General features: G+C 43.2%; 1 protein-coding gene across 1 annotated transcript; it reads left to right on the top strand.

Moving 5' to 3' along the window:
* Positions 1-114: 114 nt before the first annotated feature.
* LOC109916690 (titin-like) lies at positions 115-21,048 on the top strand. Its single transcript, XM_048616699.1, has 5 exons — positions 115-282; positions 13,407-13,413; positions 16,628-16,903; positions 20,274-20,408; positions 20,712-21,048. The coding sequence occupies exons 1-5, from the start codon at positions 115-117 to the stop codon at positions 20,816-20,818; spliced, it is 693 nt and encodes a 230-aa protein (XP_048472656.1). The 3' UTR covers positions 20,819-21,048.
* The last annotated feature ends 6,681 nt before the right edge of the window (positions 21,049-27,729 follow it).

The raw sequence follows: 27,729 nt of genomic DNA, 5'->3' as shown, positions 1-27,729 counted from the left end.
TCCTAGAAAAGTAGGATTAAGGAAAATCCCAAAGCATTTTATACATATATTAGAAGCAAGAGGGTAGCTAGGGAAAGCGCAGGTCTGTTTAAGGATTAATGAGAGAAATTATGTATGGAGCCGGAGGAAGTGTGTGAGGTCATTAATGAGTACTTTGCATGTGTATTCACCAAGGAGAAGGACGAAAATGATAGCAAGATTAGGGAGGAATATGTTGATATTTTAGAGCATGTCAATAATAAGAAGAAGGAGGAGATGTTGGCTGTCTTGCAAAACATTAAGGTAGAAAAGTCCCCAGATCTTGATGGCATCTATCGGGGGATACTGAGGTAGGGAGGGGAGGAAATTGCTGAGGCCCTGACAGAGATCTTTATGACCTCTCACCACAGGCGAGGTCCCAGATGACTGGATTATTGCCAACATTGTTCAAGAAGGGCTACAGGGATAATCCAGGAAACTATATGCTAGTGAGCCTTACATCAGTGGCAGGGAAATTATTGGAGAAGATTCTTAGGAACACCATTCACTTGCATTTGGGGAAGAATGGACTGATTAGAGATGGGCAGCGTGGCTTTGTTCAGGGGAAGTCTTGCCTCAAAAACTGGATTGAATTTCTTGAGGATGGTGATTGATAAGCATAGATATGTGAATGTTGTCTACATGGACTTTACTAAAGCATTTCATTCTGTCCCTCATGGTAGGCTGGTCCAGAAGATAAAGTCACATGTGATCCAAGCTGAATTGGTAAGATTGTACAAAATTGGCTTCGTCATAGAAGACAGAGGGTAGCTGTGGAGTGGTATTTTTCTGACCAGAAGTCTGCGATCAGTGGTGTTCCACAAGGATCAGTGCTGGGATCACTGTTGCTTGTGATATAAATGACTTGGACGTAAATCTAGGTGACCTTATTAGTAAATTTAAAGATGACATGAAAATCGGTGGAGTTGTAGGCAGTGAGGAAGATTATCGAAGGATACAGCGGGATATAGATCAGTTGGAAAGTTGGATGGAGAAAAGGCAGGTGGAATTTAATCTGGACAAGTGTGAAGTGAAATATTCTGGGAAATCAGATGTAGGAGGAGAGTATACAGTAAACCCTTAGGAGCATTAATGTAGAGAGGGATTTTGGGATCCAAATCCATAGCTCTCTGAAAATGGCAACACAAGTAAAGTCATAAAGAAGGCGTACAGCATGCTTTCCTTCATCTGTTGGGATATTAACTATAAAAGTCACCCAGTCATATGCAGCTGTATAAAGCTTCAGTCAGGGCTCATTTGGAGAATTATGTGCAGTTCTTGCCCTGCAGGATGTGGAAGTTTTGGAGATGCTGAAAAGGAGACTTCCCAGGATATTGCCTGAATTGGAGTGTATTAGCTGTAAGGAGAGTTTGGACACACCTGAATTGTTTTCACTTGAGTATCAGTGTCTGAAGGGCAACCTGATCGAGATATATAAAATATACGAGAAGTATGAATAGGGTGGATATTTGGAGTCTTTTGCTCAGAGTTGAAATGTCATATAATGGGGGCCTAGGTTTAAGGTGAGAAGGGGAAAGTTTAAAGGAACTATCAAGGTAATTTTTTTTACAACAGGCAATGGTAGGTAAAAACTGAAAGAATTGCTGATGCTGTAAATCAGGAACAAAAACAGAAATTGCTGGAAAAGCTCAGCAGGCCTGGCAGCTTCTGTGAAGAAAAATAAGAGTTAATATTTTGGGTCCAGTGTCCCTTTCTCAGAACTGATGGTGGCTAGGATAATGTCGGTTTATGTGCAGAAAATAGGGGGGAGGATGGGGTAATGAGTAAACAATACAATAAAGGATAGAGCCCAAACAGTGGGAGGTGCAGCCAGATAGACAAAGGAGTTGATAATGATCTGGCTGGCAGGGTGAATAGCTGTTAATGGGGGCTGTTAGTGACTAACAACAGGGGGTGTATAATGGCAGGCTATGTGGTAACAAGGCCTGGTGTGTGGGGTAGGGGGCTGGGACATGGGAGAGTTTAGACCCTAAAATTATTGAACTCGATATTGAATCCAGAGGGCTGCAGGGTCCCCAAGTGGAAAATGAGGTGTTGTTCTTCCAGCTTGCGCTGAGCTTTGCTGGAACACTACAGCAAGTCAGAGACAGAGATATTGGCCAGGGAAGGGTGGTGTATTAAAGTGGCAGGCAACTGGAAGCTCAGGGTCTTTTTTGCGAGCAGAATGTAGATGTTCTGTGAAGCGGTCACCTAGTCTACGCTTCATTTCCCCAATGTAGAGGAGACCACATTGTGAGCAGCGAATGCAGTAGACTAGGTTCTGGGAAGGGCAGGTGAAGTGTTGCTTCACCTGGAAGGTATGTTTGGGCCCTTGGATACTGGGGAGGGAGGAGGTAAATGGGCAGGTATTGCACCTTCGCCAGTTACAGGGGAAGGCGCCGTGGGGCTGTGGGGAGGTGTTGGGGGTGAAGGAAGTATGGACCAGTGTGTCCTGGAGGGAACAGTCCCTGCGGAAGGCAGACAAGGGAGGGGAGGGTAATATGTGTCTGGTGATGGCATCTCGCTGGAGGTGGCAGAAATGGCGTCTGATGATCTTCTGGATGTGGATGCTGGTGGGATGATAGGTAAGGACAAGGGGAACCCTATCGCTGTTGCGGGTGGGAAGAGAAGGGATGAGGGCGGAAGTGCGGGAGATGGGTTAGACCCGCGTTTAGGGTCCTGTCGACCATGGAGCTGGGGAATCCTCAGTTGAGGAAGAAGGTGGACATTTCAGAGGCTCCCTTGACAAAGTTAGCACCAACTGAACATATGTGACGGAGACAGAGAAACTGAGAGAATGGCATGGAGTCTTTACAGGAAGCAGGGTGTGAGGATGTATAGTCCAGGTAGCTCTGGGAGTCTGAGATAACAAGGTGTAGAGCTGGATGAACACAGCAGGCCAAGCAGCATCAGAGGAGCAGGGAGGTTGACGTTTCAGGCCTAGACTCTTCTTCAGAAAATCAGCTCTGGGAGTCAGTGGGTTTATAGTGGATATTAGTGGCCAGTCTATCCCCAGAAGGCAGTGGTAGGGAACATGCTGCCAGGGGAGCTGATAGAAGCAGATACAATAGCAACATTTAGGAGGCAATTACATAGACATGTGAACAGACAGGGAGTACAGGGATAAAGACTGTGCATAGCCAAAGGGTTTTAGTTTTAAAAAGGTATCATGCGTACTGTTCTTTGTTCAGTCCATTGAGTTGTTATGATTTCTCCACATTCCTGCATAACTACGATAATCTTTCACTGTGCTGTTTATCAAATGTTGATCTAGCTCTGCCTTAAAAGTATCTGAAGACTGTGTTTCAAAAATGAACTTTTGAAGTGACCACAGCATTCTTTGAGGGCTTGCACAATCGGGATTTCTGAGAAAAGGTTGCTACCTCAGTCCTGAAGTAGGTTGACATGACCTATTGATTTTCACAAAATTGATTTATTTATCCCTTGCCTGGGGCACAGAAGATAAAACCAGGAGTTAATGTGTTCACTCGAGGGACCAATAAAATGGATAGCCCAGAGTGAGGAATATTCAGGTGAAAACCCTTAAGGGTTATGAAAGCAGCAAACCCCAAAACAGAGGACAGAGAAGAAATTGACCTCAACGACACAATGCATTCTGACAACGGCATTTGCGGTTTGATGGTCGGACCCTAGCTTACATTTCAGTTCCTGTTTTCTCAGTATTCAACTTTGTTTTTCTGTTTGACTATGGGTTTACTTTCAGTCAGAAATATATTTGTGGGTGTAGCGACAGAGTCTAAAACCCACAAAGGAGCATTGAACAGGAACTGATAGCGCTGTGGCCTAGAGTCAGTTCCAAATGTCAACTCCACACAGAGAGTAGACCCTCCACTGCAGAAAATCTCATGTAGATCGGAGCGGGACAGGAGCCACATGGAGACCAGGGAGGGATGGGAGTCACATGGACAGCAGAGAGGGATGGGAGTCACATGGACAGCAGACAGGGACAGGAGTCACATGGAGACCAGAGAGGGATGGGAGTCACATAGACAGCAGAGAGGGATGGGAGTCACATGGATAGCAGACAGGGACGAGAGTCACATGGACAGCAGACAGGGACAGCAGTTACCTGTGGACCAGAGTTGGACAGGAGTCACATATAGACAAGAGAGGGGAGAGAGTCACATATAGGTCAGATTAGACAGGAGTCACGTGGAGACACAAAAGGGACAAATATCACATATAGATCTAAGGGTTTAGGGTCAGGGAATGACAGAGAGGAACAGGAGTCACAAGTCAAGAATAGACAAGAGTGTGATTGGAGTCAAGTGTGGGCCAGAGCCAAGAGCCACATGTAGAGCAGAGAATGTCGGGACTTACATGTAGACCAGGGAGAGACAGGAGTCATATGTAGAATAGGGAGGATCAAGAGTCAAATATAATTCAGATTTGGACAGGTATCACATGAAGTCAGAGAAGGATGGGAGTCACCTATACAGCAGGAAGGAATGGGATCAAATGAAGACCATAGTGGGACAGGAGTCTCACGTTGAGCAGGGAAGGACAGGAGTTACGTGTAGAAGCGAGAAGGTCCGGAGTCACATGTAGACTAAGGAGGTTAGGGGTCATGTGTAGAGAAGGGAAAGACAGGAGACACATGTAGACCAGAGATGGAAGGACATTGCATATAGGTGAGCAAGGAATGGGAGTGAAATGCAGACCAGAGTGGGGCAGGAGTCACTTTTAGACGAGAGAGGGGCAGGAATTATAAGTGAACTCAAGAGAGGGTTGAGAGTCAAATAGATTCGAGTTGGAAAGGAATCATGTATTAACCTATAGGGCAGAGTCAGACAGGTATCACATGAAGTCAAGAGAGGGACAGGAGACACCTGTACAGCGGGGAGGAATGAGAGTCAAATATAAATCAGATTGGGAGAGGAGACACATGTGGAATAAAGGAGAGTCAGGATTCATGCGTAAACCAGAGAGAGCCAGGAGTTACATTTCTACAAGAGGAATCTGAATCACATATACATCAAATTTGGAAGGAGTAACATGGAGTTAGGAGAGGGTGGAAGTCACCTGTAGAGTAGGATTGGACTGGAATCATGTATAGTTTGGAGACAGTCTGGAGTCATATATAGACAAGAGAGGGAAGAGAGTAACGTATAGTTCAGAACAGGAGTCACATGGAGACACAAGACAGATGAATGTCATGTACAGACTGAGAGGGATAGAGGGTCAAGGAGGGACAGAGACGAATTCGAGTCATGAGTTAAGAATAGACTAGAGTGGGATTGGAGTCACATGTGGGAGTTTCATCTCAACCAGAGAGGGACTGTGTCATGTGTAGACCTGAATGGGACAGGAGTTACACATAGATCAGAGATGGATGGGAGACTTTTAGAGATCAGAATTGGACAGGAGGCATTTATGGATGAGAGGACAGGAGACATGTTTGGAACAGATGGGGGCAGGAGTCAGATGTAGACTTGAGATGGACAAGAGTGATGATTTGACTGAAGAAAATAGTCAAGAATAGATCAAAGGGGCAGGAGTCACATATATTTGAGTGTTGGACAGGTGTCACATGAAGTCAGGAGAGGCACGGGAGTCATCTGTACAGCAGGGAGGAACGAGATCATATGTAAACCATGTTGGGACAGGAGTTACGTGTAGAGCACGGTGAGACAGGAGCTACATTTACAGCAGTGAGGAATAGACGACATGTATAGGTCAGAATTGGACAGGAGTTGTGTGTGGACAAGAGAGAGACGTGAGACACGTGGAACAAATGGGGCAGGAGTCAGATGTGGACCTGAAATGGACAGGAGTCCATTTGACTGAAGAAATTCAGCAGTCAAGAATAGATCAGAGAGGAGCAGGAGTTACACGTAGATCAGAGAGGGACAGGAGTTACATATGTAAGAGAGAGGGACCTGAGTCACATATAGATCAGATTTGGAAGTATTCACACGGAGTAACTTGCAGACCAGAGTTAGGCAGGAGCCTTGTATAGTCTGTAAATGTCCGAAATCGCATATAAAGGAAAGGGAGTCACATGTAGGTCAAGTTAGGACAGGAGTCACATGGAGACACAAGTCAGATGAATGTCATGTATAGACTGAGAGGCATAGAGGGTCAGGGAGGGACAGAGAGGAATTGGAGCCACAAGTCAAGAATAGATTAGAGTGGGATTGGAGTCATATGTGGGCCAGAGAGAGACAAAAACCATAAGCAAAGCAGAGAGAGATGGGAGTCACATGTAGAGCAGAGAGGGACAGGAGTTGCACATAGATCTCAGAGGGACAGAAGGTAAATGTAGACCAGAGAGGGACAGGAGTTATGTGTAGACTAGGGAGGAACAGGTGTCACTGGTGGAGTAGTCAGGGACAGGAGGTACATTTAGAGTAGAGTAGGGCAGGTATCTCTTGTACAGTAGAGAGGGATAGGAGTTATGTACAAACCAGTGTGGGACAGAAATCACGCGCAGAACAATGTAGGACATGAGTCACGTATAGATCAGTGTGGGACAGGAGTCACTTATAGATGAGAGATGGACGGGAGGCATGTGCAGTCTCGGCTGGGACCAAAGTAACATATGGACCAAGTGAGATGAGAGTCACACACAAACTAGAGAGTAATGGGAGTCAATATTAAGGGGGTGTTGGCTCGTAAATTTTAGGTTGACTATGGAAGAAGATGATGGACAATCAGACTGAGAATAATTCATTCAAGGAAAGCAAACAGAGAAAGAATGAATCTGGGCCGGTCAGAGTGGAGTCAAAGGTTCGGGGGTAAAATACACTAACATAAGAATATGGGCTACCTTCAAAAAGGAGACGTTTTAGGAAAAGTCAAAGTGCATTCCCTCAAAAAGGGAAAGATTGGAAAAACAGATCCATAGGCTGGAGGATGACAGAGGGCAGAAAAAATAAGAGAAAGAAGAACAAGTGTCAGGAAGGCTCAAAGTGATGGTGTAAAAGCAAATAAGAAAAGCAAAGGGGAATGTAAAAAGTGACTGGCAGCTAACATCAAAAGGATGTTATAGCCACGTCAGTAGTGACAGAAATGTAAAAGAGGGTAGGGCTAATTAAGAACCACCAAGAATGTTACACATAGAGGAAGGGGTGATGTCTGAGATAGTCAATGAATTCTTTGCAGCTGTCTTTATCAAGGAAGATGTCACCCAGGGCATGACAAAAGAGGCAGAGATTCATGCATTGAGACCTTTTACACAAAGGAGGTATTGAAAAGTGATAATATCACTGGACTAGCAATCCAGAACTCTAAACTAACATTCTGGGCACATGGCAGATCATCAATAAAATCTGCAATAAGGAGCTGGCCTAACAATGACTATGTAACCAATGGAAACTGTCATTGAAAAATAAATTTACTTCACTGCTGCCCTTTAGAGAAGGAAATCTGCCGTGCTCACCTAGTCTGGCCTACACAGCACTCTCGGCCTCAGCAATAGGGGGACTCTTGATGGCCATCTGGGCATTTGGGGATAGACAATAATTGCTGACTCAGCCCCATGTCCGACAAGTTAAATAAAAGCAGGGCCTATAGCACAAGAGCAAGAAAAACTTTATGTAGAACTCGATCAGCCTCCACTGGGGTATTGTGTACCGTTCTGGGCAACACAAGTCATTAAAAATGTGGAGCAAGAGTTGACAAGAGTTCAGAAAAGATTCATGACAAAAGTTCCACAAATGAGGAAGATACGTTCTGCAGATAAGTTAGAGAAGTTGGGATGGGTTCTTTATGTAGGAGCAAGTTACTGCAGACACTGGAATCTGAGCTGAAAACAACAAATGCTGAGATCACAGCAGGTCAAACAGGCTCCGTGGAGGGAGAGCAAGCTAACATTTCAAGTCTAGATGACTCTTCATCAGAGCTGAATTGAAGTGTGGTGGCAAGGTGGTGCTATAGTTGGAGGAGTGGCAGAGTGGGCATAATGGGGTGTAGGGTGCTGGGGGAGAAAAGGTGTTGATAGTTCAGATTAACTCACCAGAATGTGCAGAAGGCAGAACAACGGTGTGTCTAACTGCCAGACCTGAAAGAGAGGACACGGTGACAGAGAATGTGACAAGTAAAGCCAAAGGAAAGGGAAGGAATGGTTCACAATTTGAGAATGTTGAACCTAATATTAAATCCAGAAGGCAGTTTGCGCTGTGATTCACTGGAGCACTGCAGCATGCCCAGGACAGACAAATAGGTATCTCCACCAGTACTCTACACCCCACCATCCACCACTCGCGAAACTATAGCATTAATGCTGCCACCTTCCCCCCACACTTCTCTTCAGCTCTGAAGAAGAGTCACCTAGACTCAAAACATTAGCTTACGTTCTCTCCGTGCATGCTGCCTGACCCGCTGTGATCTCCAGTATTTGTAGTTTTCAGTTTTGGCTCTTTATGGATGAGGCCAAAAGGCAATTTGAAGGAAGACTTCAAAACAACGAGAGGCCTGGACACAGTCGATGAGGCAAAAATATTCCCACTTGGGAAAGAATAGAGAACAAGGGATAACAAAGTTAAAGTAATTAGAACAAGATGCAAACATCTTTGAGGAATAAAATATGACTCAAACAGTGTCTGGAACATACTGTCTGAGAGTGTGTGGGAGAGGCAGGTTCACTCGAGTGGTTAAGGTCTGGAATGTACTGTCTGAAAGTGTGGGGGGGAGGCAGGTTCACTCGAGTGTTTAGGGTCTGGAATGTACTGTCTGAGAGTGTGTAGGGGAGGCAGGTTCACTCGAGGGGTTAGTGTCTGGAAAGTACTGTCTGAGAGTGTGGGGGGAGGCAGGTTCACTCGAGGGGTTAGGATCTGGAATGTACTGTCTAAGAGTGTGGGGGAGGCAGGTTCACTTGAGGGGTTAGGGTCTGGAATGTACTGTCTGAGAGTGTGTGGGGGAGGCAGGTTCACTTGAGGGATTAGGGTCTGCAACGTACTGTCTGAGAGTGTGGGGGTGAAGTAGATTCTCTTAAAGCATTCAAAGGGACTTGGATAATTATTCAAAAATGAATTACTTGGCTAGTGGGGGGGGGTCTTGAGCAGAAGGTGGGACAATGGCATTCAGTGAATTTCTCATTTGGAGAGCTGTTCAGTCATGACAGGGGTGGAATATCCCCTTTCTGGTCCTAAAGAATTCTGTGACTCTGGAGAGAAAGTCAGTCTGTCATGTCTAAAGAACGAGAATTTGTATTATGCAATAGTTCACCATGAGGAACTCTGACCATGTGACACTGAGAGGAACTTTCAATTTCACTCATTCCCTGGGGTTTTACTCTGAACGGGGAATGTTGAAGGTCCATTCCAATCTGACAGGCCTGTGAGTGTTTCTCCTATTCAATCAGAAACTGTTAGACCAGCCAGAGAGTCATTTGCCTGTAAAACTGGTGGTGAGTCTAGCTGAAGGGTCACAACACCAGATGAGTTGAGATGTTGAGTCCTAAATAGTAATCTTAGGTGGTGCGACAATTGAAATCACTCTGCATTGCCAACATGCCAGCAGCCAAATGAGCTGTGAGTTTGCAACCTGTGATGAAACTCTCTTGTCAGATGAGAGACTGCCGTCTGACACTGGTAGGTTTCAGGAAGCTCAATTATTTATGTGATTGCACACGATATTATTATTTGTAAGTTTGCCTCAAACTAACACAGACTGCTCTATTCATAGAAACATAGAAAATAGGAGCAGGAGTAGACCTGCCATCCCCTCAAGCCTGCTCTACCCCAGTCAATTTGATCATGGTTGGGCACATAACGCATTACCCTGTTCCCACTTTCTCCCCTTACCCGTTGATTCATTTAGACCTAAGAACCATGTCTACATTGTTCCAAAAATTTTGCATTTTTTTTTGCCTCAATAGTTTCCTGTGGCAGAGAAAGCCACAGGCTCACCAGTCTCTGGGTGAAGACATTTCTCCTCATCTCTGTTGTAAATGGCTTACCTTGTATCTTTAGACTGTGACCTCTACTTCTGGGCTCCTTGGTCATTGGGAACATTCTTCCCGTATATACCCCTGTCTAGTCCTGTTATAATTTAATAGGTTTTTATGACAACCTTCCTCAATTTTCTAAACTCCTGTGAATATAGTCCTAACTGATCCAGTCTCTCCCCATCCATCAGTCCTGCCATCCCAGTAATCAGTCTGGTATACCTTCACTGTACTCCTCCACCACTAGAACATCCTTCCTTAGGTAAGGAGACCAAAACTGCAAACAATATTCCAGGTGCAGTCTCACCAAGGCCACCAACATATTCTACTTCTGCACTTAAATCATCTCGCTATGAAAACATACTTATCTGCTTTCTTCACTGCCAGCTGCACCTGCTTCCTTTCAGAAAAACCTCAGAAGATGAGAACCAGAAGAAAGAGATGCCCCACCATTAATTGAGATTATAAGTGATTTACTTAAAACCATTTCCCAGCAGCATCATGTTTATCTGAGTGTAAAAATCTATCAATTTCAGTCTTGAATTTACTCAAAGACTCACCTTTCCCTACCCTCTGAGGGAGGGAACACAGAGTGTTAGTAAAATAGGGACACAACACAATGAGTTAAAGGAACCAAAAAAAAAAGGGGAGCTCAGTTCTGTTGAGTTTCAAAGGAGTAAGATGAGGCCGAATAGCTTCCAATTTAATTCCAGGAGTATTAGAGGTAAGATAGATGAGCTAAGGGTGTGGATTGATGTGAAATTGTGATGCTGTTGTCATCACAGAGAAGTGGTTGAGGGAGGGGCAGGACTGGAGTTTCAGATCTTCAGCCAAGACAAGTAAAGGGTGTCAAAGACAAAGTGGTGTCACATTATTAATCAAGGAGTCAGTTATTGCAGAAAGGAAGGGTAAGAACTTTAAATGGGGTTAAGTTTTAGAATAAAAAGAGGGCAGTCACACAACTGGGGTTGTATTATAGACCCTCAAAGAGCCATTGGGCAATACAGGAGTCAATCTGAAGACAATTCATTGAGGTGTGTAGGAACAGAAACTGGATAATTATATTCAAGAATTTCAATTTCCCCAATATCAATTGGAATAGTCATAGGGTAAAGGGATTAGAGGGAGTCGGTTTCCTGGAATGTATTCAGCAGAACATTTTATATCAATACAGAGAAGGTTGTACAAGAATGGTGCACTTCTGGATCTAACTCTGGGGAATGAAGCCAGGCCAGTGTTGGAGATAACAGCCTGGGGAGCGTTTTAGTGGTACTGATCACAAACACTGTACGATTTAAATTTGTTATGGAACAGGAAAAAGTTGGTCTGCCAAAAAGGGCTTTGGATTGAGGGAAGGAAGATCTTCTTAAAATAAGGCACAATCTGGCCAAAGTAGACTGCAAACAGCTTCTTGAGGGTAAATCTACAGCAGAACAGTTGCGGGGAGGGGTGGTGTTCGATTTGGAATTGGGGAGAGGACAGGCCAAACATATTCCCTTCGGACTGAGATATCGGAGCAACAAGCCCAGAGCATCCCAGAAGTACTGCCTAGTAACCGGAAAAGAGTGAATTTATTCCTGCTCAGTTTTTTCACCATTAACCAGTTCACAATCCATGTCAGCTTATTTCCCCATCCCATGGGCTTTAGTTTCATTTAGCCATCTTTTGTGTGTGACCTCAATAAAAGCCTTTTAAATCCTAAATGTGTCACATCCACAGGTTCCCCCTCATTATTTTTGCTAGTTAAACACTCAATAAAAACGCTGATGGATCATAAATCCTGCCTCATAGCTTCATCCAATTTCTTCACCGCCTCTTGCATATGTCTATTTATGTACTTAGTATTTTTCCATTATATCACCATTTCATTTTTATATCTGTTGTCTCCATATGACAGTGAATGCCAGCAGATTGTTTCCCTAAATTGATGAATTGAGAACACCAGGGCACATTTCACTGTGTTTGTAGTTTTTGTCTAACCAACCCTTTCACTGACGTTATTTCACCTCCTGGAGCAGGGGACACTTGAACTTGGATCCCATGGTCAGGAGGTTAGGGACACAACTGTTAAAGCTCCTTGGTCAGCGTTTGTAACTGATTGGCTGTCTAGGCCATTTTAGAGGGCAGGGAAGAGTCAATCCCATTGCAGTGGGTCTGGAGTCACATGTAGGCCAGACTAGGACAGGATAGCAGATATGCTTCCTTCAAAGTGATGATGGTGTCTGATGGGTTGTCATGACTGGAGTGGGTCAGGGAGACAAGATTCAGGTAGATGAGACAATGATGGTTGGGGGTGGCGGCGGGTTCGGTGGGGGGGCGTGGGTCAGGAGTTGCGACAGGGCGTGGTCAGCAAAACAATTTGGCAGAACAGGGAGAGTTTAGGAGAGGTTAAGGAGATGAGACAAGGGTAGGGCCCCTTTAGGTGTGTGGGGGGATGACTGGGGACGAGGGGGTCCCTACACCTGGGGTGAAGGTGATGGGGTGTGGGGAAGGGGGTGTGAGCACCTGGAGAACAAGAGGTGAGACCACCACCGATCATCCAGCTGCTACTGGTCCTGTCTTCTCTCTCCCCTCTCCCATCCCCTGACCCCACACCCACTTCTCCCCTCTCTCTCTCTCTCTCTCCACTCCTGTCTTTCCCACCTTCACCCCTCTCCCACTCCTATCCCCTTCCCCTCTCTTCTCATGCCCCTCCTCACTCCCTGTCCTCTCCCCTCTTCCCTCCAGTCCCCCCTCCCTCCCTTCCCGTTCCCCTGCCTCCTCCCATCTCTTCTCTCTCCCATCCCCTCCCCTCTCTCTCCACCATCCTGACCTAAAGTAATCTTTGTCACCCACCACCTTAAACACCTCCCCCTCCATTTTTGATCATTCGCACATCCACCATCACGCACTGACCTTTCTGCCAAAGAGGTTCTGAGCAAGAAATGGTCATCCCTCACTGTCCAGCAGGATGGCTCAGTGGTCACCACTGCGGCTCACAGTGTCCAGGACCTGGGTTTGATCCCAGTCTTGGGTGACAGCCTGCGTGGAGTTTGCACATTCTCCCTGTGTCTGTGTGGGTTACCGTTGAGTGCTCTGGTTTCCTCCCACAGTCCAAAGATGTGCAGGTCAGGTGGATTAGCCATGGGAAATTGTCCATAATTTCCCAGGATCTGCAGCCTAGGTGAATTAGCCATGGGAAATGTGGGATTATGGGAATAAATAGGGTGGGATGCTCTTTAGAGGGTTTGTCAAGGCTCAATGGGCCGAATGGCTCTATCTGCACTGTCAGGGTCCAATGAGTACTGCAGCTAGTGCTGTAATAAGGGAATTCTGCTTCTCTCTATAGGAATTTCTGTTTACTTAATTCTGAACAATGTAACTTATATTGGAAAATTTAGGTCAGGTTTTAACAGTTCCTGAAAGAAGAGAAGTTTTGAGAAATGACTGTTCTGTATATTGTGTTTTTACTTTGTGAATACTTTTTTTTCTTTTGAAGGGAGAAGGTTAGTGTTGGCAGTTTCCCAGCAGAAAACAATACATGGAACAATTTCTGGATCTGTGCTACTACCCATGAAGCAAAACATCAGTCACCCAAATGAAGTGTTTAGTTTGGAGTGGAGAGTAATTCAGAACAAGACAGAAAGATCTATCCTCATATTTTCACCCAGTTCTCCCATCCCATATATCTCAGAATCTTATAAAAACCGAGTGAATTTCTCCCACTCCAAGTCTGAATTATTGCTGAAAAATATCCAGCTGAGTGATGAAGGGATATATGAACTCGAAGCAACGACATCAGATGGAAAATCTACAAAATATGCTGTCATGTTAACAGTTAATGGTAAATTCATTTCACTTCTTTGAATAATCTCAATGGCTGACTCATATTGGAAATATCCCACGTTTGTAAATTTCTGCGCTGTTGGCAGAGTTTATGGTGATAGCTGGCAGGATAGACAGACCACACAGAATGACAAAACCGTTATAGCATTAAGAGAGATCATTCAGCCCCATGTCATGTCTGCGTTTGTCACCTACAAGAGTAACTTATGTCTTGTCATTCCCCCCTTCTCTCATGGTGTGGTGTGTTTTCTCTGTCGCAACCCACTGGTGAAATTGTGCTGATACTCAAACCCACTACTTCTGGGATCATTACAAACCTTCACCCAGAGAGTGGAAAGCCTGCAACATTCTCTGGCACAGAAAGAGGTTGAGCGAAAACATTAAGGATTTAGAAACAAAAACAGAAATTGGTAGAACAGCTGAGTAGGTCTGGCAGCATCTATGGAGAGAAATCAGAGTTAACATTTTGGGTCGAGTGACCCTTTCTGAGAACTCAACCCGAAATGTTAACTCTGATTTGTCTCCACAGATGCTGCCAGGCATGCTAAGCTCTTCCAGCAATTTCTGTTTGTGTTTCTGATTTACAGCATCCACTGTTTATCTGTTTTTAACTTATTAAGGATTCAGATATGGTTCTAAGGGTTAAAGGGATCAAGGGTTTGGGGAGAAAGCAGGAACAGGATACTGAGTTTGATGATCAGTTATGATCATATTGAAAAATGGAGCAGGCTCAAGGGGCTGAATGGCTTACTCCTACGCCTACTTACTATGTGTCTATAACTGGAAACAATAACTCTGTTTCTCTCACCACAGATGTTGCCAGACACGGTTAAGTTTCTCCAGCAATGTCTGTGTTTATTACGACAGGGATCACGGAGATGAGTAGTCGGGCCTCCATTATTTATGGTCTATCTTAATGACCTAAAGTCATAGAGTCATTCAGCATGGAAACAAAACCTTTAGTCCAACTCGTCCAAGTCTGCCAGATATCCGAAACTGAACTAATCCCGTTTCTCTGTGTTTGGCCAATATACCTCTAAACCCTTTCTATTCATGTGTCTGTCCAAATGTCTTTTAAGTGTCTTTTAAATGCTGTAACTGTACCTGTATCTACCACTTCCTCTGGCAGTTCATTCCATATATGCACACCCCTTGTGTGAAAATGCTGCCTAGCAGATCCCTTTTAAATCTTTCTCCTCTCACCTTAAAACTATGCTCTCTAGTTTTTAATTCCCCTACCCCATGGAAGAGACCTTTGCTATTCACACTATAGATACCCCTCATGATTTTATAAATCTCTACAATTGTGTGAGGATGGTGAGGCCTCTTCTGGAGTTCTGTGTCCAGTTCTGGTCTCCCTGTTATAGGAAGGACAGTGACCTTCCAAAATGGCCTCATTAATGTCCAATGCAGCGAAAACATGATGTTGCCAACTCCTATACTCAATGCTCTGAACAATGAAGGCAGCACACCAAATGCCTTCTTCACCACACTGAGCCACTAGGTCTCTCTGTTAGACAACACTCCCCAGGGCCCTACCATTAACTGTGTAAATCCTGCCTGGTTTGTCTTACCATTGAATGAAGGAACTGACTGTATTGTTGTCAAATTTGCTGACAGTTTTAAGGAAAATAAGTTGTGAGGAGGAAACAAAGCGCCTGAAATGGGTTAAACAATCATCTGTTGGTATAGAATTGGAATATTGCTGAAAAGTGAGAAGCATTGTTAAAGATTTTTGTATTGCACTTCCCTGAGGTGTGTCGGATAGTGGGACTGTCACTGGACAAGTATTCCCAGGACCCATGCTAATGCTTTGGAGAACATAGCTACAAATTTCAAGGTCTGAAATCCTGAGATCAATCTTGTGCTGTTGGTGACGATTCATGAACATGGGTCCATATGGCTCACGAAAGCATCCCCAAATCTCCACATGTTACAAGATGTGCATTCCACTTGGCTAAGCTGTTCAGTCATGCCTTAACGTTAAATACCTAAGTTACTTCACTTATTTTATCTTTCATCACATTCATTTACTTTAACTGACTTTAAAAATAACTCTGGTGCTACTGACCATAGACTGGAGATTAGTAGCAAGTCGAAATACTTCACCCTTACTCACAAATCAGTTCCCTCCTTATGCCTATAAATTCTCCCAGTGCTCTTTTAGAAATTCCTATTGTTTAAAATCACGGAGTTGTAACAACAGCCAATAACTCTGAAATTTCTTGGCATGGCATTCAGACATTTTATCAAAACTCTTGTCCAGCAGCCCAAGACACAAGTTCCATCACAAGCCACCATCAGTCATTGTTCCTCTGTCACTCCCTTTCCAATCCAGCTGGACAAATACTGACCACACCTGGTAGCCAAACAGTCCTTCAAAGCACTTCAACCTGTCCAGATATTATTGGTGATCAGTCCAGTTTAGGATCAAAATTCTTGTCACTTGCTGGTCAGAGTTTCAGAATTCACCAGACATCACCCATCAGTCCCATTATGGCTCCCTCAATGTAGCCAAGATTCATTGTCTTGAGCTCAATGGACCTCTGAGAGAGGCTGGTTCCATCAGTGTCTAGATTGCAATTAGTTCTTCCTGCAAATTGGTATCATTTAACTCTAAAAACTAACTGTCAGGCCAAAAAGATTAGGCAGTAATTATAATCTCATTTTCCAGTCAAAAATTCTGCAGCATTGGAATAAGTTATTTCCTACTGACTGGAATGAAGGTGAACGTCACTAGGTTAACAAGTCATAAATCCCTTAGTTCCTGTTTGGGTGGCTTCAGTTCTAGAGTTAGTGTTTACCAGGTTGAGGTAGTCTGGAATATTTTGCTCCTTACACTTCTGAATTAAACTTTTGACTTCATATTCACAGTTGCTGTCTCTATTCCACGCATTGAGGTCTTTCCTGAGGTTCCTCAGATGGGGAACAATGTCACTCTGCAATGCTCCGTTCTAGAGGGGAACTTGGTCCATTACAGCTGGTACAGATGTGAACAATCTCTGTATGATGGTAAAAATTATCGTCTGTCCCACGACAATCGCTCCTTGACTCTACTGAACATACAGGAAAGTGAAGTTGGCACTTACAGATGCCAGGCAAGGAACCACATCAGTGTCAAACACAGAGACTTTGTGCTTCAGATATGTAGTAAGTATATTTCCCGAATCATTCAGATCTGATCGATCTCAGCAAGTCAAAATATTGTGGTTCTTCCATCATCCTCAAAGCATCGAGCAATATTTATTGCAATCACAAACATCTTCCTTCATACTTTATTCAATAAATGACATAGGTAAGGAAAGAGTGTGAATAGGATTTAAGAAATCTACGAAGTGATAGAGATGGGTTCAGTGAGCAGGCAAAGATCTGGAAAATGGACTACGATGTGGGAAAATGTGAAATTATCCATTCTGGCAGAAGAGTAAAGAAGAACCATATTATCTAAATGGTGAGAGATTGCAAGGCTCTGAGATGCAAAGGGATCTGAGTATCCCAGTTGAAGAAACACAGAAAGTTAGTGTGCAGGTACAGTGAGTAATCAAAAAAGATCATAAAATGTACTGATCTATTGTGAGGGGAACTGATAACGGGAATAGGAAGGTGGTGCTTCAGTTATATGGGGTAATAGTGAGACCGTGTCTACACAGATACTGTGGACAGCAGCAGTTTTCAACTAGTCATAAATTGAGTCGGAGAACGCATGGATCGGTATCCAGGCAATTGCATACCTTGGAAAGTCCACCTACATCTGCTTTGGAACAGTTAAATTGCTTAGCAACATCCAAATCAGAACCAATCAATATGGTTAAATGGTCACACGCTTCTAATGGCGTTTGATACTTGGTGCGGCCATTTCAGTGATTGTAGAACCAGTCTTTAACAAAATTTGCTCTGGACTCCAACCTTTACATTTGTGCAAGACCACAACTAGATTGAGAACCTATACTGGGGAACGTTTACAGATTAAGGGAACAACTTTCGTTCCAGTCTGTTATGACAAGTTACCACTGACTGTCATAAAAGGCTCAAGCCCAAGCTTGGTGTGATGAAATTGGTTGAGAAAGATTCACCTAGATTGGCTCAATGTTTCTTGATTAGAAAATAGCTGCCTGAGTGACGTCCAAATTATATACCAGAATGGTTTTTAGTAAGGTGTAGGGAAGATCAAAGGAGCAAAGGCCACTTTGCCTGTTGGCCAGGAAGCAAACCTATGATTCTGCAAGGCCTACTCAATGTTATTTGCTTTACAGGCAAAGTAGAGGCAGAAATCAGGAGGCTGGAAAGTGAAGGAATCATCAAATCAGTCCCAGATTTTACAGAATGGGCAGCACCGGTCGTACTGAATGTGAAGCTCGATGGGTTGGTTTGTCTTTGTGGGGATTTTAATCAAACAACAAACCACTTTTCGCAGCTGAATAAATAAGTACCCAATGCCTTGCATAGACGATTTATATGCAAAGCTGGCAGGGGTGCTGTCCTTCATAAAGCTGGACATGAGCCATGCATATTTGCAATTGTAGGGTTAGATGATGATCTGCAGAAGTATGCTACAATTAATACCCATAAGGGCTTGTACCAAAATATGAGACTGCTATCTGAGGTATTGTCAGCCTGTGCAATATTTCAACAGACAGTGTAGAACATTTTACAAGGTGTACCCCAAGTCGCCATTTTTCTGATGTGCTAACAACTGGGAAGATCCATAAGGAGCACTTACAGAACTTGGACATATTCCTTAGATGTTTCTCCCAGGTGGGCGTACACCTTAGGAGGGAAAAATGTGTGTTCCAGGCACCCCCAGTGACTTACTTCAGCTACAGAGTCGACAACACCAGGTCACACCTATTGAAAGGTAAAGTGAGGGAGATCAAAAGGGACCCCTGCTCCAACGTCTGTACTAGAGCTTAGGTCTTTCCTTCGGCTGGTGAATATATTATGGAAAGTTCAGATATAACTTGGCCCACATCCTGGCACCTTTGCATCAACACTTAGAAAAGGATCAGCCTTGAAAATGATCACGCAGACAAGCTAGAGCTTTCAGGGAAGTGAAGAAACATTATCATCCTCTCAGGTATTGGCACACTATGATCCCAAGTGAGGTCTGGTATTGACATGTGATCCCTCTCCATATGGCATGGTACGGGGTAGGGTTAGCTCATCGGTGGCCTAATGGGGAGGTACGCCCAATAGCGTATGCATTGAGGCCTTGGGCTAATGCAGAGCGTAAATATGCCCAGATAAAAAAGGAAGGTTTGGCAGCCGTATTGGAGTCAGAAAGGTTCACCAATACCTTTATGAATGTAAATCTGTAATGATAACGGGTCGCAAACCCTTGCTAGGGCTACTTAAAGATGACAAGGCACTGTTGCCAACAATTTCAGGCCGAATTTAGCAGTGCGATCTAATACTAAGTGCGTATTCTTACAAGTTGGAACTCCATCCAGGAGGCAGAGTAACAAATGTGGATGCATTGAGCCACCTCCCACTGGCAGATACACCACTGGGGGGGTTCTGGATGTAATACTTTTTGGATAGTCAGTGTGGGCTTGTTGGGCTGAATGGCCTGCTTACACACTGTCGGAATTCTATGATTCTATCTTTTGCAAGACACAGACTTCCAGAAGTGTTGGTCACAGATAATGGGCCATTGTTTACCAGTAGGGAATTTGAGTATTTCCTAAAATTGAATGGCATTTGTGATATAAGGACAACCCCAAACCATCCATCATCCAACAGTCTAGAAGAAAGAGCAGTCCAAGCTTTGAAGGCAGGTTTAAAGAACAGCCCAGACGCCTTTGCCGCTTGAAGAGGAGAATGAATTTCTTCTGAGATGCTCTGGACGCAAGAGGTGAGCTACTGTGTGTTACATGCTGCCCATATCAGAGGCTGAGTTGGGACAAACCAGACCTGATGCTAAAATGCCCCAGAAGGTGCTAAAGAAAAAGAATTGCCCAATGCCCTCAGACTCAGAGGGGGAGGGAACTGGTGTTGGAATGTGGTCAGACTGATGGCCCTCATAGAATATGAGTTCCCCGACTGGGGCTGTAAGCCTGGTCCAATCAGGGAGCCCTGGCTGACAGACATAAACAGAAGTGTCAGAGATTCTGCTCACTCTGACAGCTGGCTCTGAGGAAGCAGGACTAGTGTCAAGGTCTCTCCACATGTAAATAAAGGATGCCTTAATGACATTTGACACTGCATTGGCAGGGTAATGTGATGACCTTTGACACTGCATTGGCAGGGTAATGTGGTGACCTTTGACACAGCATTGGCAGGGTAATGCGATGACCTGTGAAGGTGACCCTTGGTGTTGATGCTGCAATCAGAAGGGACTGAGTAATTTCCAAAAGACTAAAAGATATTGCAGTTGGAAAATGGCTTCAGTTTGAGTGCACTTTCAGATTAGAACTGGACAGAGTATCCAAGGTGAAGTGCTCATTCAGCAGAGGCTAACATCCTGCTTTGCTGAATTCTCCTGTTTCCTGGGCAGTGTTTAATGTTATATTCTTCGTTTCAGCAGCATCAACACCAGTCATTGCACGCTATGTGTACATTGGTTATGGAGGCTACCCTGGATACATTGGTTACATCCTCATCCTTGTGCTATGTTACCAGTGGATAAAAGAATTGCAGAAAAGGTCCAAGGACAATGGTATGTACATAGCCAGAAATAAGACACCAGCACAATACAAATCAAACACAGATATTGTTTGGTGTTGTTTGTGGCTAGAATCGAATACAACTGCAAAGGTGGATAGAAGAAACAGAAGGTGATGAAATTGGGTCAGTCAGTGATGCACTAACAGACACTGTTATAGTTTGGGATCAATCACTGTAATTATAACTGGTAGTTATGTAACTTTTAATTCTGTCAGTCACTATGTGCGTTGTATCAACACGGGTTCTTCTGTTCTTTCACGATATGCCATTAATTTTTGTCAATTTTATGTGCCAGATGTAATTTATGAAAACAGTAAACCAGTAAAGCAGAAGCTTTCAGTCACGGGGTCAGCAGAAACCAAGGTGTACAACATGCAAATGAGCAACAGACGGGGCAGATAAAGCCTGGTGAATCTGTACGGTGCCACAGCAGCAGTCTGTCTGAACAATACAACAGCAGAATACTGCAGCTTCTGGAGATCTGAAATGAAAACAGAAAGTGCAGCAGAAATTCAAAGCAAAAACATTATAAAACCGTAAGATATCAGAGCTGAAGTAGGTCATTCAGCCATTCAATGATATCATGGTTGATCTCAATCCACTTTCCTGCCTTTTGCCCAATACATTTTATTCCCTTCCTGATTACAATCTGTTTCTCTCAGTGCTGAATATACTTAATATCCCAACTTTGGCAGTCCCCTGCAGTAAAGAATTCCACAGATTCACTACTCTCTGAAAAGATATCCACCTCATCTGTATGAAATGGATGGCCCTTTATTTTGAAATGATGTCCTCTGGACCTAGACATTCCCTGCAAGACTCTCTCTGCATCTCTCCTGTCAAGTCACTTCAGAATCTTGTATGTTTCAATAAAGTCACTTCTCATTCTTCTAACTCCAATCAGTACTGGCCCAACCTACTCAATGTCTCCTCATAAGACAGTTCCTCCATACCTTCAGTTCAACAACTTCAGAAGTCTGTCTTCCATTTTGTTCACCCTTCGGAAATGAACTGCTTCTGAGTGTTTGGTTTCCTTGGGTTTGCTTTCAGCCAAGTTAACTCATAATCTGTCATTAACACCCACTAATCACACTCACTATAGACCGAACATTCTTCTCTACAACCACGACCACTTCCTTTACCTTTCCTCCTGTTACATCTGTAATATTTTATCTTGCTCGCCCTCTCATCTTCTCTGATCTTTCCTCCTGTTCCACTTACGCCTTACCACATTTTTCTACCGTATAAAACCCATTATTTTTCTACGTCTCTTCAGTTTTGAAGGAGATTTGTTTTGGATTCAAAACATTAATTCTGTTTCTGTCTCCACAGATGCTGTGGAATTTCTCGCATTTTCTGCAATGTATCTGATAACAATGTGCTAATTGAGATGTTGATGTTTAATTCATTATATTCGCCATGTGTTAGTGAGTATACTACAATCATTGGGAGATAGTTAGGAATTTAATTTCTCAGTGCTATGATTAGTGTAACCACATTTGATTTTTTATTTGTTAACACTGAACCAAGTAACTTCTACACAAAGAGATAAACAAAACTGTTCCAATTAACACAGCAACTAAAAACAAAAGATTTGAAAAATACAGGGGTATTTGATAATGTTTTTGTATCTGACTGTGACTGGATTTCACGCTCAAATCTGGAAACCACTCTGACACCAGATTTATAAATGTCAAAATGACTTCCCTTTTCTTCATGCCACCCCTTTGTAATCCCATCTCTGTGATTGTGAAAGCTGGAATTTCATTGACCTGTTCGATTATTATCTGTGCCAAACTGTAGTACTTTGTTGGACCATGTGACTGGAAACCAAGTCACTGAGGCTTTCTGTTGTTCCCAGCCTTTATAAAGAAGCAGAGAAGGATGGATGTTCAACCCATTGTCACATTTCTTTTGAAAAGCATCTCCACTAGCTCCACTTCTTTACCTTTCCCACACATCCCTTTTCAATTTCCCACAGGTCATCAGGTAATAAATTCCATCTTTGCCAAATTGAGATCCATTTGCTGAAGAATCTACTCAATCTCTTTATCTACCTTTATCAATGGCTACAATAGTCCCATCAACACTTCCGAAAACATCATTTAACCTTCAATCAGTGGCCAAATGAGAAATGTGGCTTGGCCTTCGACCTTGAGTTAATGAATACAGTAAATAGTTTGTGTTGATAGAGATTGGTGGGGGACACCACTTGTCACATTCTGGTAATTCAATACATACTTCTTAATAAATAGAAACTGAAAGAACTGCTAATGCTGTAAATCAGGAACAAAAACAGAAGTTGCTAGAAAAGCTCAGCAGATCTGCCAGCATCTGTGAAGAAAAATGTTCGGCAGAAGGGTCACCAGACCCAAAACATTAACTCTGATTTCTCTTCACAGATGCTGCTAGACCTGCTGAGATTTTCCAGCAACTTCTGTTTTTTGTTACATACTCATTACTATTACTTTCTGTCTCCTGTTAGTCAGCCAATTTCTTAAATAACTCATGCATAGAGTCCTACAGCACAGAGACAGGCCCTTTGGCCCAAACTGGTCCGTGCCAATCAAAATGTCCATCCACGCTAACCCCATTTCCCTGCACTTGGCCCACATCCTTCTAAACCTTTCCTATCCATATATTCAACCAAATGCCTTTTAAATATTGTTAAGATACCCACCTCAACCACTTCTGCTGGCAGCTCATTCCATACGCGTGCCACCCTCCGTGTAAAAAAGTTGCCCCTCAGGTTCCCATGTATTCTTTCCCATCTTACCTTAAACTGATCCTTCTAGTCCTCGATTCCCCAACACTGGGAAAAAGACTCAGGGCATTCACCCTATCCATGCCTCTCATGATCTTATACACTTCTATAAGATCCCCCGCCTCAGTCTCCTGCACTCTAAAGAAAAAAGTCCTAGCTTGTCCAACCTCTCCCTATAACCCAGTCCCTTGAGTCTTGGCAACATCCTTGTAAATTTCTTCTGCACTCTTTCCAGTTTAATAACATCCTTCCTATAGCAAGGTAACCAAAGCTAAACACAATACTCTAAGTGCGGCCTTACCAACATCCTGTACAACTGCAACATAACTTTGCAACTTCTGTACTCAATGCCCTGACAGTTAAAGGCCAGTGTGCCAAAACCCTTCTTCACTGCCCTGTCTACGTGTGATTTCACTCCCAGAGAACCATGTACCAGAACTCCAAGGTCCCTCTCTTCCACTAGACTCCTTAAGGCCCTACCATTCACCACGAAACTCCTACCTGGATTTGACTTTTCAAAATGTGACACCACACACTTATCTATATTAATTTCCATTTGCCATTTCTCAACCCACTTCCCCAGCTGGTCAAGATCCTGCTGCAATTTCTGATAACCTTCCTCACCATCCACGATACCACCTATTTTAGTGTCATCCGTCAACTTACTAATCATGCCTCGTATAATCTCATCCAAGTCAATGGTAAGATAACAAACAGGAATGGGCCCAGCACCGATCCCTGAGGCACACCACTAGTCACAGGCCTCCAGTCAAGCAAGCATCCTTCACTATTACCCTCTGCTTCCTACCATCAAGCCAATTGTGTATCCAATTTGTCAACTCTCCCCGGATTCCATGTGATCTAACCTTCCAGAGCAGCCTACCATGTGGAACCTTATCAAAGGCCTTACTGAAATCCATATCGACCACGTCTACTGCCCTGCACTTCAAAGAGCTCTAACAAATTTGTGAGGCATGATCTCCCACGCACAAAGCCACGCTGACTACTCTTAATCAAACCCTGTCTTTCCAAATGCATATATATCTTATCCCTCAGAATATTCTCAAGTAAGTTATCTACCACAGACATTAGACTTACTGGTCTATAATTCCCATGCTTTTCTTTGCAGCCCTTCTTGAATGAGGGCACAACATTTGCTACCCTCTAGATTTCCAGGACCTCACCCATGGCTAACGATGATGTAAATATATCAGCCAGGGCTTCTGCAATTTCTTCCCTAGCCTCTTGCAGGGTTCTTGCATATATCTGGTTAGGACCAGGAGATTTATTCACCTTCTTACATTCTAATACTTCCAACACCTCCTGTACTGTGATATGGATTGTGCAATACATTTCCAATTTTTGAACTCACAACTTTAGAAAAAAACCTCTTAGACGTACTTCACAGGACATTTTCCAGAAGTCCACATGCTGACAATCTACAGACAATCCAGTGTCCATTCACTGAGGCATGAAATTACAAATTAGAGGTAACATTACCATCGTCCTACCCAACCATAGGACTGCTCTCACATGAGGGAGAGAAACTGGTGATGGTTTAACCTGAAGGTCTCCATGCCTCAGGTGAGGGTTGAGAATGAGGGCCCTTCTGGTAAATTTGGCCAGTGTGGGAATTGAATCCAAGCTGCTCACATCACTCCACATCAGAGAGCAGCTATAGAGCCAACTGGGCTAACTAACTTCTGTGCAGGCCCCACATAAAAGGTTGGTTAACAAAATTCTGACTCACGGGGAATTGCAAACAAAATTAGGGAGATGTGGAAAAGGTTCTCTTCCAAACTGGAGGCTGACAATCAGTGGTATTCCCAAAGGTCAGTGCCGGGAGAAACGTGTTTTTATATATCACAAAATGAGGGGAAATCTCAAGATTTGCTGATGATGCCACCAGAGAGGAATAGCAATAAGCAAGATTATACTAATGGAGAACAGGGATATATTTGAGTGGCAAAAGGGCAGGCGAGTGGCAAATGGAATTTTAAACCTTTTACCAGACATGGGTGCTGCTGGCTGGCCAGTATTTATTGCCCATCTCTAGTTGCCCTTGAGAAGGTGGTAGTTAGTTGCCTTCTTGAAATGTTGCAAAAGAAGAGCATCCCACCTCAGCTCTTCTGTTTCTCAGAAATGTCTGTCTCTGGATTGATCGATGTACCTGCAGGCTGACCCAGTTTACTCTGACTGTCTTGTTGAACAGTGTCTGGAAGTTTGCTCAGTGACATGGCACCTGAGGAAAATGTAGGGGCTAAAATCCATGGGACATTTTGCTCATGTTTAGTATCTGTTAGACTGACAGCTGTTTGAAAATTCCACACTTATCCCTTTTGTTTGTCTTCAAGAATTAAGAGTTAATGGACAAAAGTGTTCATACTCCTAAAGTGAATCTCTACGAGAGAAATCTGTTTTTTCCCTTTTATCTTGTGTGTGTGTGTCTGTGTATGTGTGTGTCTTTGTGTGTGTCTGTGTATGTGTGTGTCTTTGTGTGTGTGTGTGTGTGTGTGTGTGTGTCTGTGTCTGTGTCTGTGTGTAGGTATGTGTATGTGTGTGTGTGGGTATGTGTGTGTTTTGGCTAATTTAGCGGAGTAAAAATTTATATTTTCATATTATAAATTAAGTGTATTAACCAGATTTGTATTGCCATTGAATATATTTTGTTTTATAATAAATCAATCATTTTGAAATGACTGAAAAACATTGTTAATGTATCTATTGGCTTTAAATCAAATACACAGAGTGATCTGCCATATCAGTTTGCCAATCAGCCAGTCCATTTGTGTTGTAGGTTAAAGGAGGATTGGTCTGACAGACAGAACAGTGGCAAATAGAATTTAACACTGAAAACTGGGGTGGGGTGATGCACTTTGGAAGAAGGAACAAGATAAGGGAGGACTCAATGAATTAGAAGACACTACCAAGAATAGAGGAACTGAGGGATCTTGGGGTGCTTGCCTACAAATCCATAAAGGTCGCAGGACACATTAATCGGGTGTTTATGAAACCTTGCGGGATGCTTGTCTTTATTAGACATGGCATAGATTATAAGAGGACGGAGTTCATGTTGCAGCTGTATAGAACTCTGGTTAGACAATAACAGGAGTACTCTGTGCTAGTATGGCACCACGCTATAGAAAGGACGTCACTGCACTACAGAAAGTGTGAAGGATGATGATAAATATTAGACAAATGAATGACATTAGAATGATCAACTTTGTAATATTGTTCATCATTCCAATAAAGATGAAGTTTATTAGAATGTAGAATAGTGTTGGATTGATGAGCAACATTAGAATGATAAGCTGTATTACAATAACGAACTAAATTAGAATGATGAACAATATTTGAATGAAAGAACTGTATTAGAATGATGGACAATATTCAGATGACTAAATTTATTGGAATGATAAGCTCTATTTGAATGATGAACAATGTCAACATCCAGTTGCACATCCTTCCTCCTTTTAGCCACATACTGCTCTCCTGAACTATTGCTGAGGTGCAATATCTGTTCTGGAATTCCTTTTTACAGCTCACTCATAACACAAGAAGTTTCTTTAATGAAGAATGGAATTGCATTTTATGAAAACATATTGTTTTTCATAATGTCTTCATCTTCTTGTGACTTTTATAATTTTGCTTGTCCTTCTCATCAAGTTTAATATTTTTAGCAAAGTCATTTTACACCAACATACGTTGGTAATCTATAGACATCAATAAGTTATAGTGAAGCGCATGTTCATATAAAAATGTTACTGGGAGTTTGTTTGGACACGTATCCTCTTGATCTCATTAGGGTTCTTTGTGTTGTTGCTCGTCCCATTCTTTTGAGAATTTTGAAATGCCTCGAAAAAGGAAAGCTAACGTGGATGTTGAATTACATGTTTTTCAAGACAAGTGCATTGATCATTCATCTCACATCAAGGAACATAGAATCACAGTATCACTGGACTGTCATGGCGCTGAAGAAGGCCATTAAGCCTATCATGCCTATACTGCTTCTGTTAGCTCGCGCGAATCTCCTGCCTTTTCCCCAAATCCCCGTATTCCATATCTATCCAAATAACTATTCAATGCCTCTCTTGAACATGCCTCCACCACAATTCCACACACTGCATTCTCAACCCTAACTACCATTTGCTCTGTGATAAATGTTTTTCTTATGCCCCCTTGCATTCATTGTACATCACTTTAAATCTACACCCCTCTCGTTCTTGTTCCTTTTCCAAGTGGGAACAGCTTCTCCCTCTCCTCCCTCCAATGTGTTCACATCTTTCCTATTAAGTGGCACCCACAGCTATACATAGCACTCCATCTGAGGTCTAACAACTGTCTTCAGTTCCTTCCTTCCACCATAAGGTCTGAAGTGGGAATGTTCACCAACAATTACACAATATTCAGCACCATTTGCAATTCCTCAGATACTGAAGAAGTCCATGCCTAAGTGTAGCAAGATCTTAGACTCACAACTGGAAAGTGGCATTGGCAACACACAAATGCCAGGCAATGACCATCTCCAATAAGAAATAATCTAACCACC

This window comes from Rhincodon typus, chromosome 35 (assembly GCF_021869965.1).
Source record: "Rhincodon typus isolate 14 chromosome 35, sRhiTyp1.1, whole genome shotgun sequence".
Taxonomy (NCBI): domain Eukaryota; kingdom Metazoa; phylum Chordata; class Chondrichthyes; order Orectolobiformes; family Rhincodontidae; genus Rhincodon; species Rhincodon typus.
The sequence above is the reverse complement of the archived record's forward strand: the minus strand, read 5'-3'. Positions and strand labels throughout refer to the sequence as shown.

What these genes read in the sequence shown, in the direction of transcription:
- LOC109916690 (XM_048616699.1), top strand. Translation starts at nt 115, where the DNA reads ATGGAGCCGGAGGAAGTGTGTGAGGTCATTAATGAGTACTTTGCATGT. An exon ending in CTTTGTGCTTCAGATATGTA is followed by an intron (nt 16,904 to 20,273) that starts GTAAGTATATTT and finishes TCTTCGTTTCAG; the next exon opens with CAGCATCAACACCAGTCATT. An exon ending in GAAAAGGTCCAAGGACAATG is followed by an intron (nt 20,409 to 20,711) that starts GTATGTACATAG and finishes TTTATGTGCCAG; the next exon opens with ATGTAATTTATGAAAACAGT.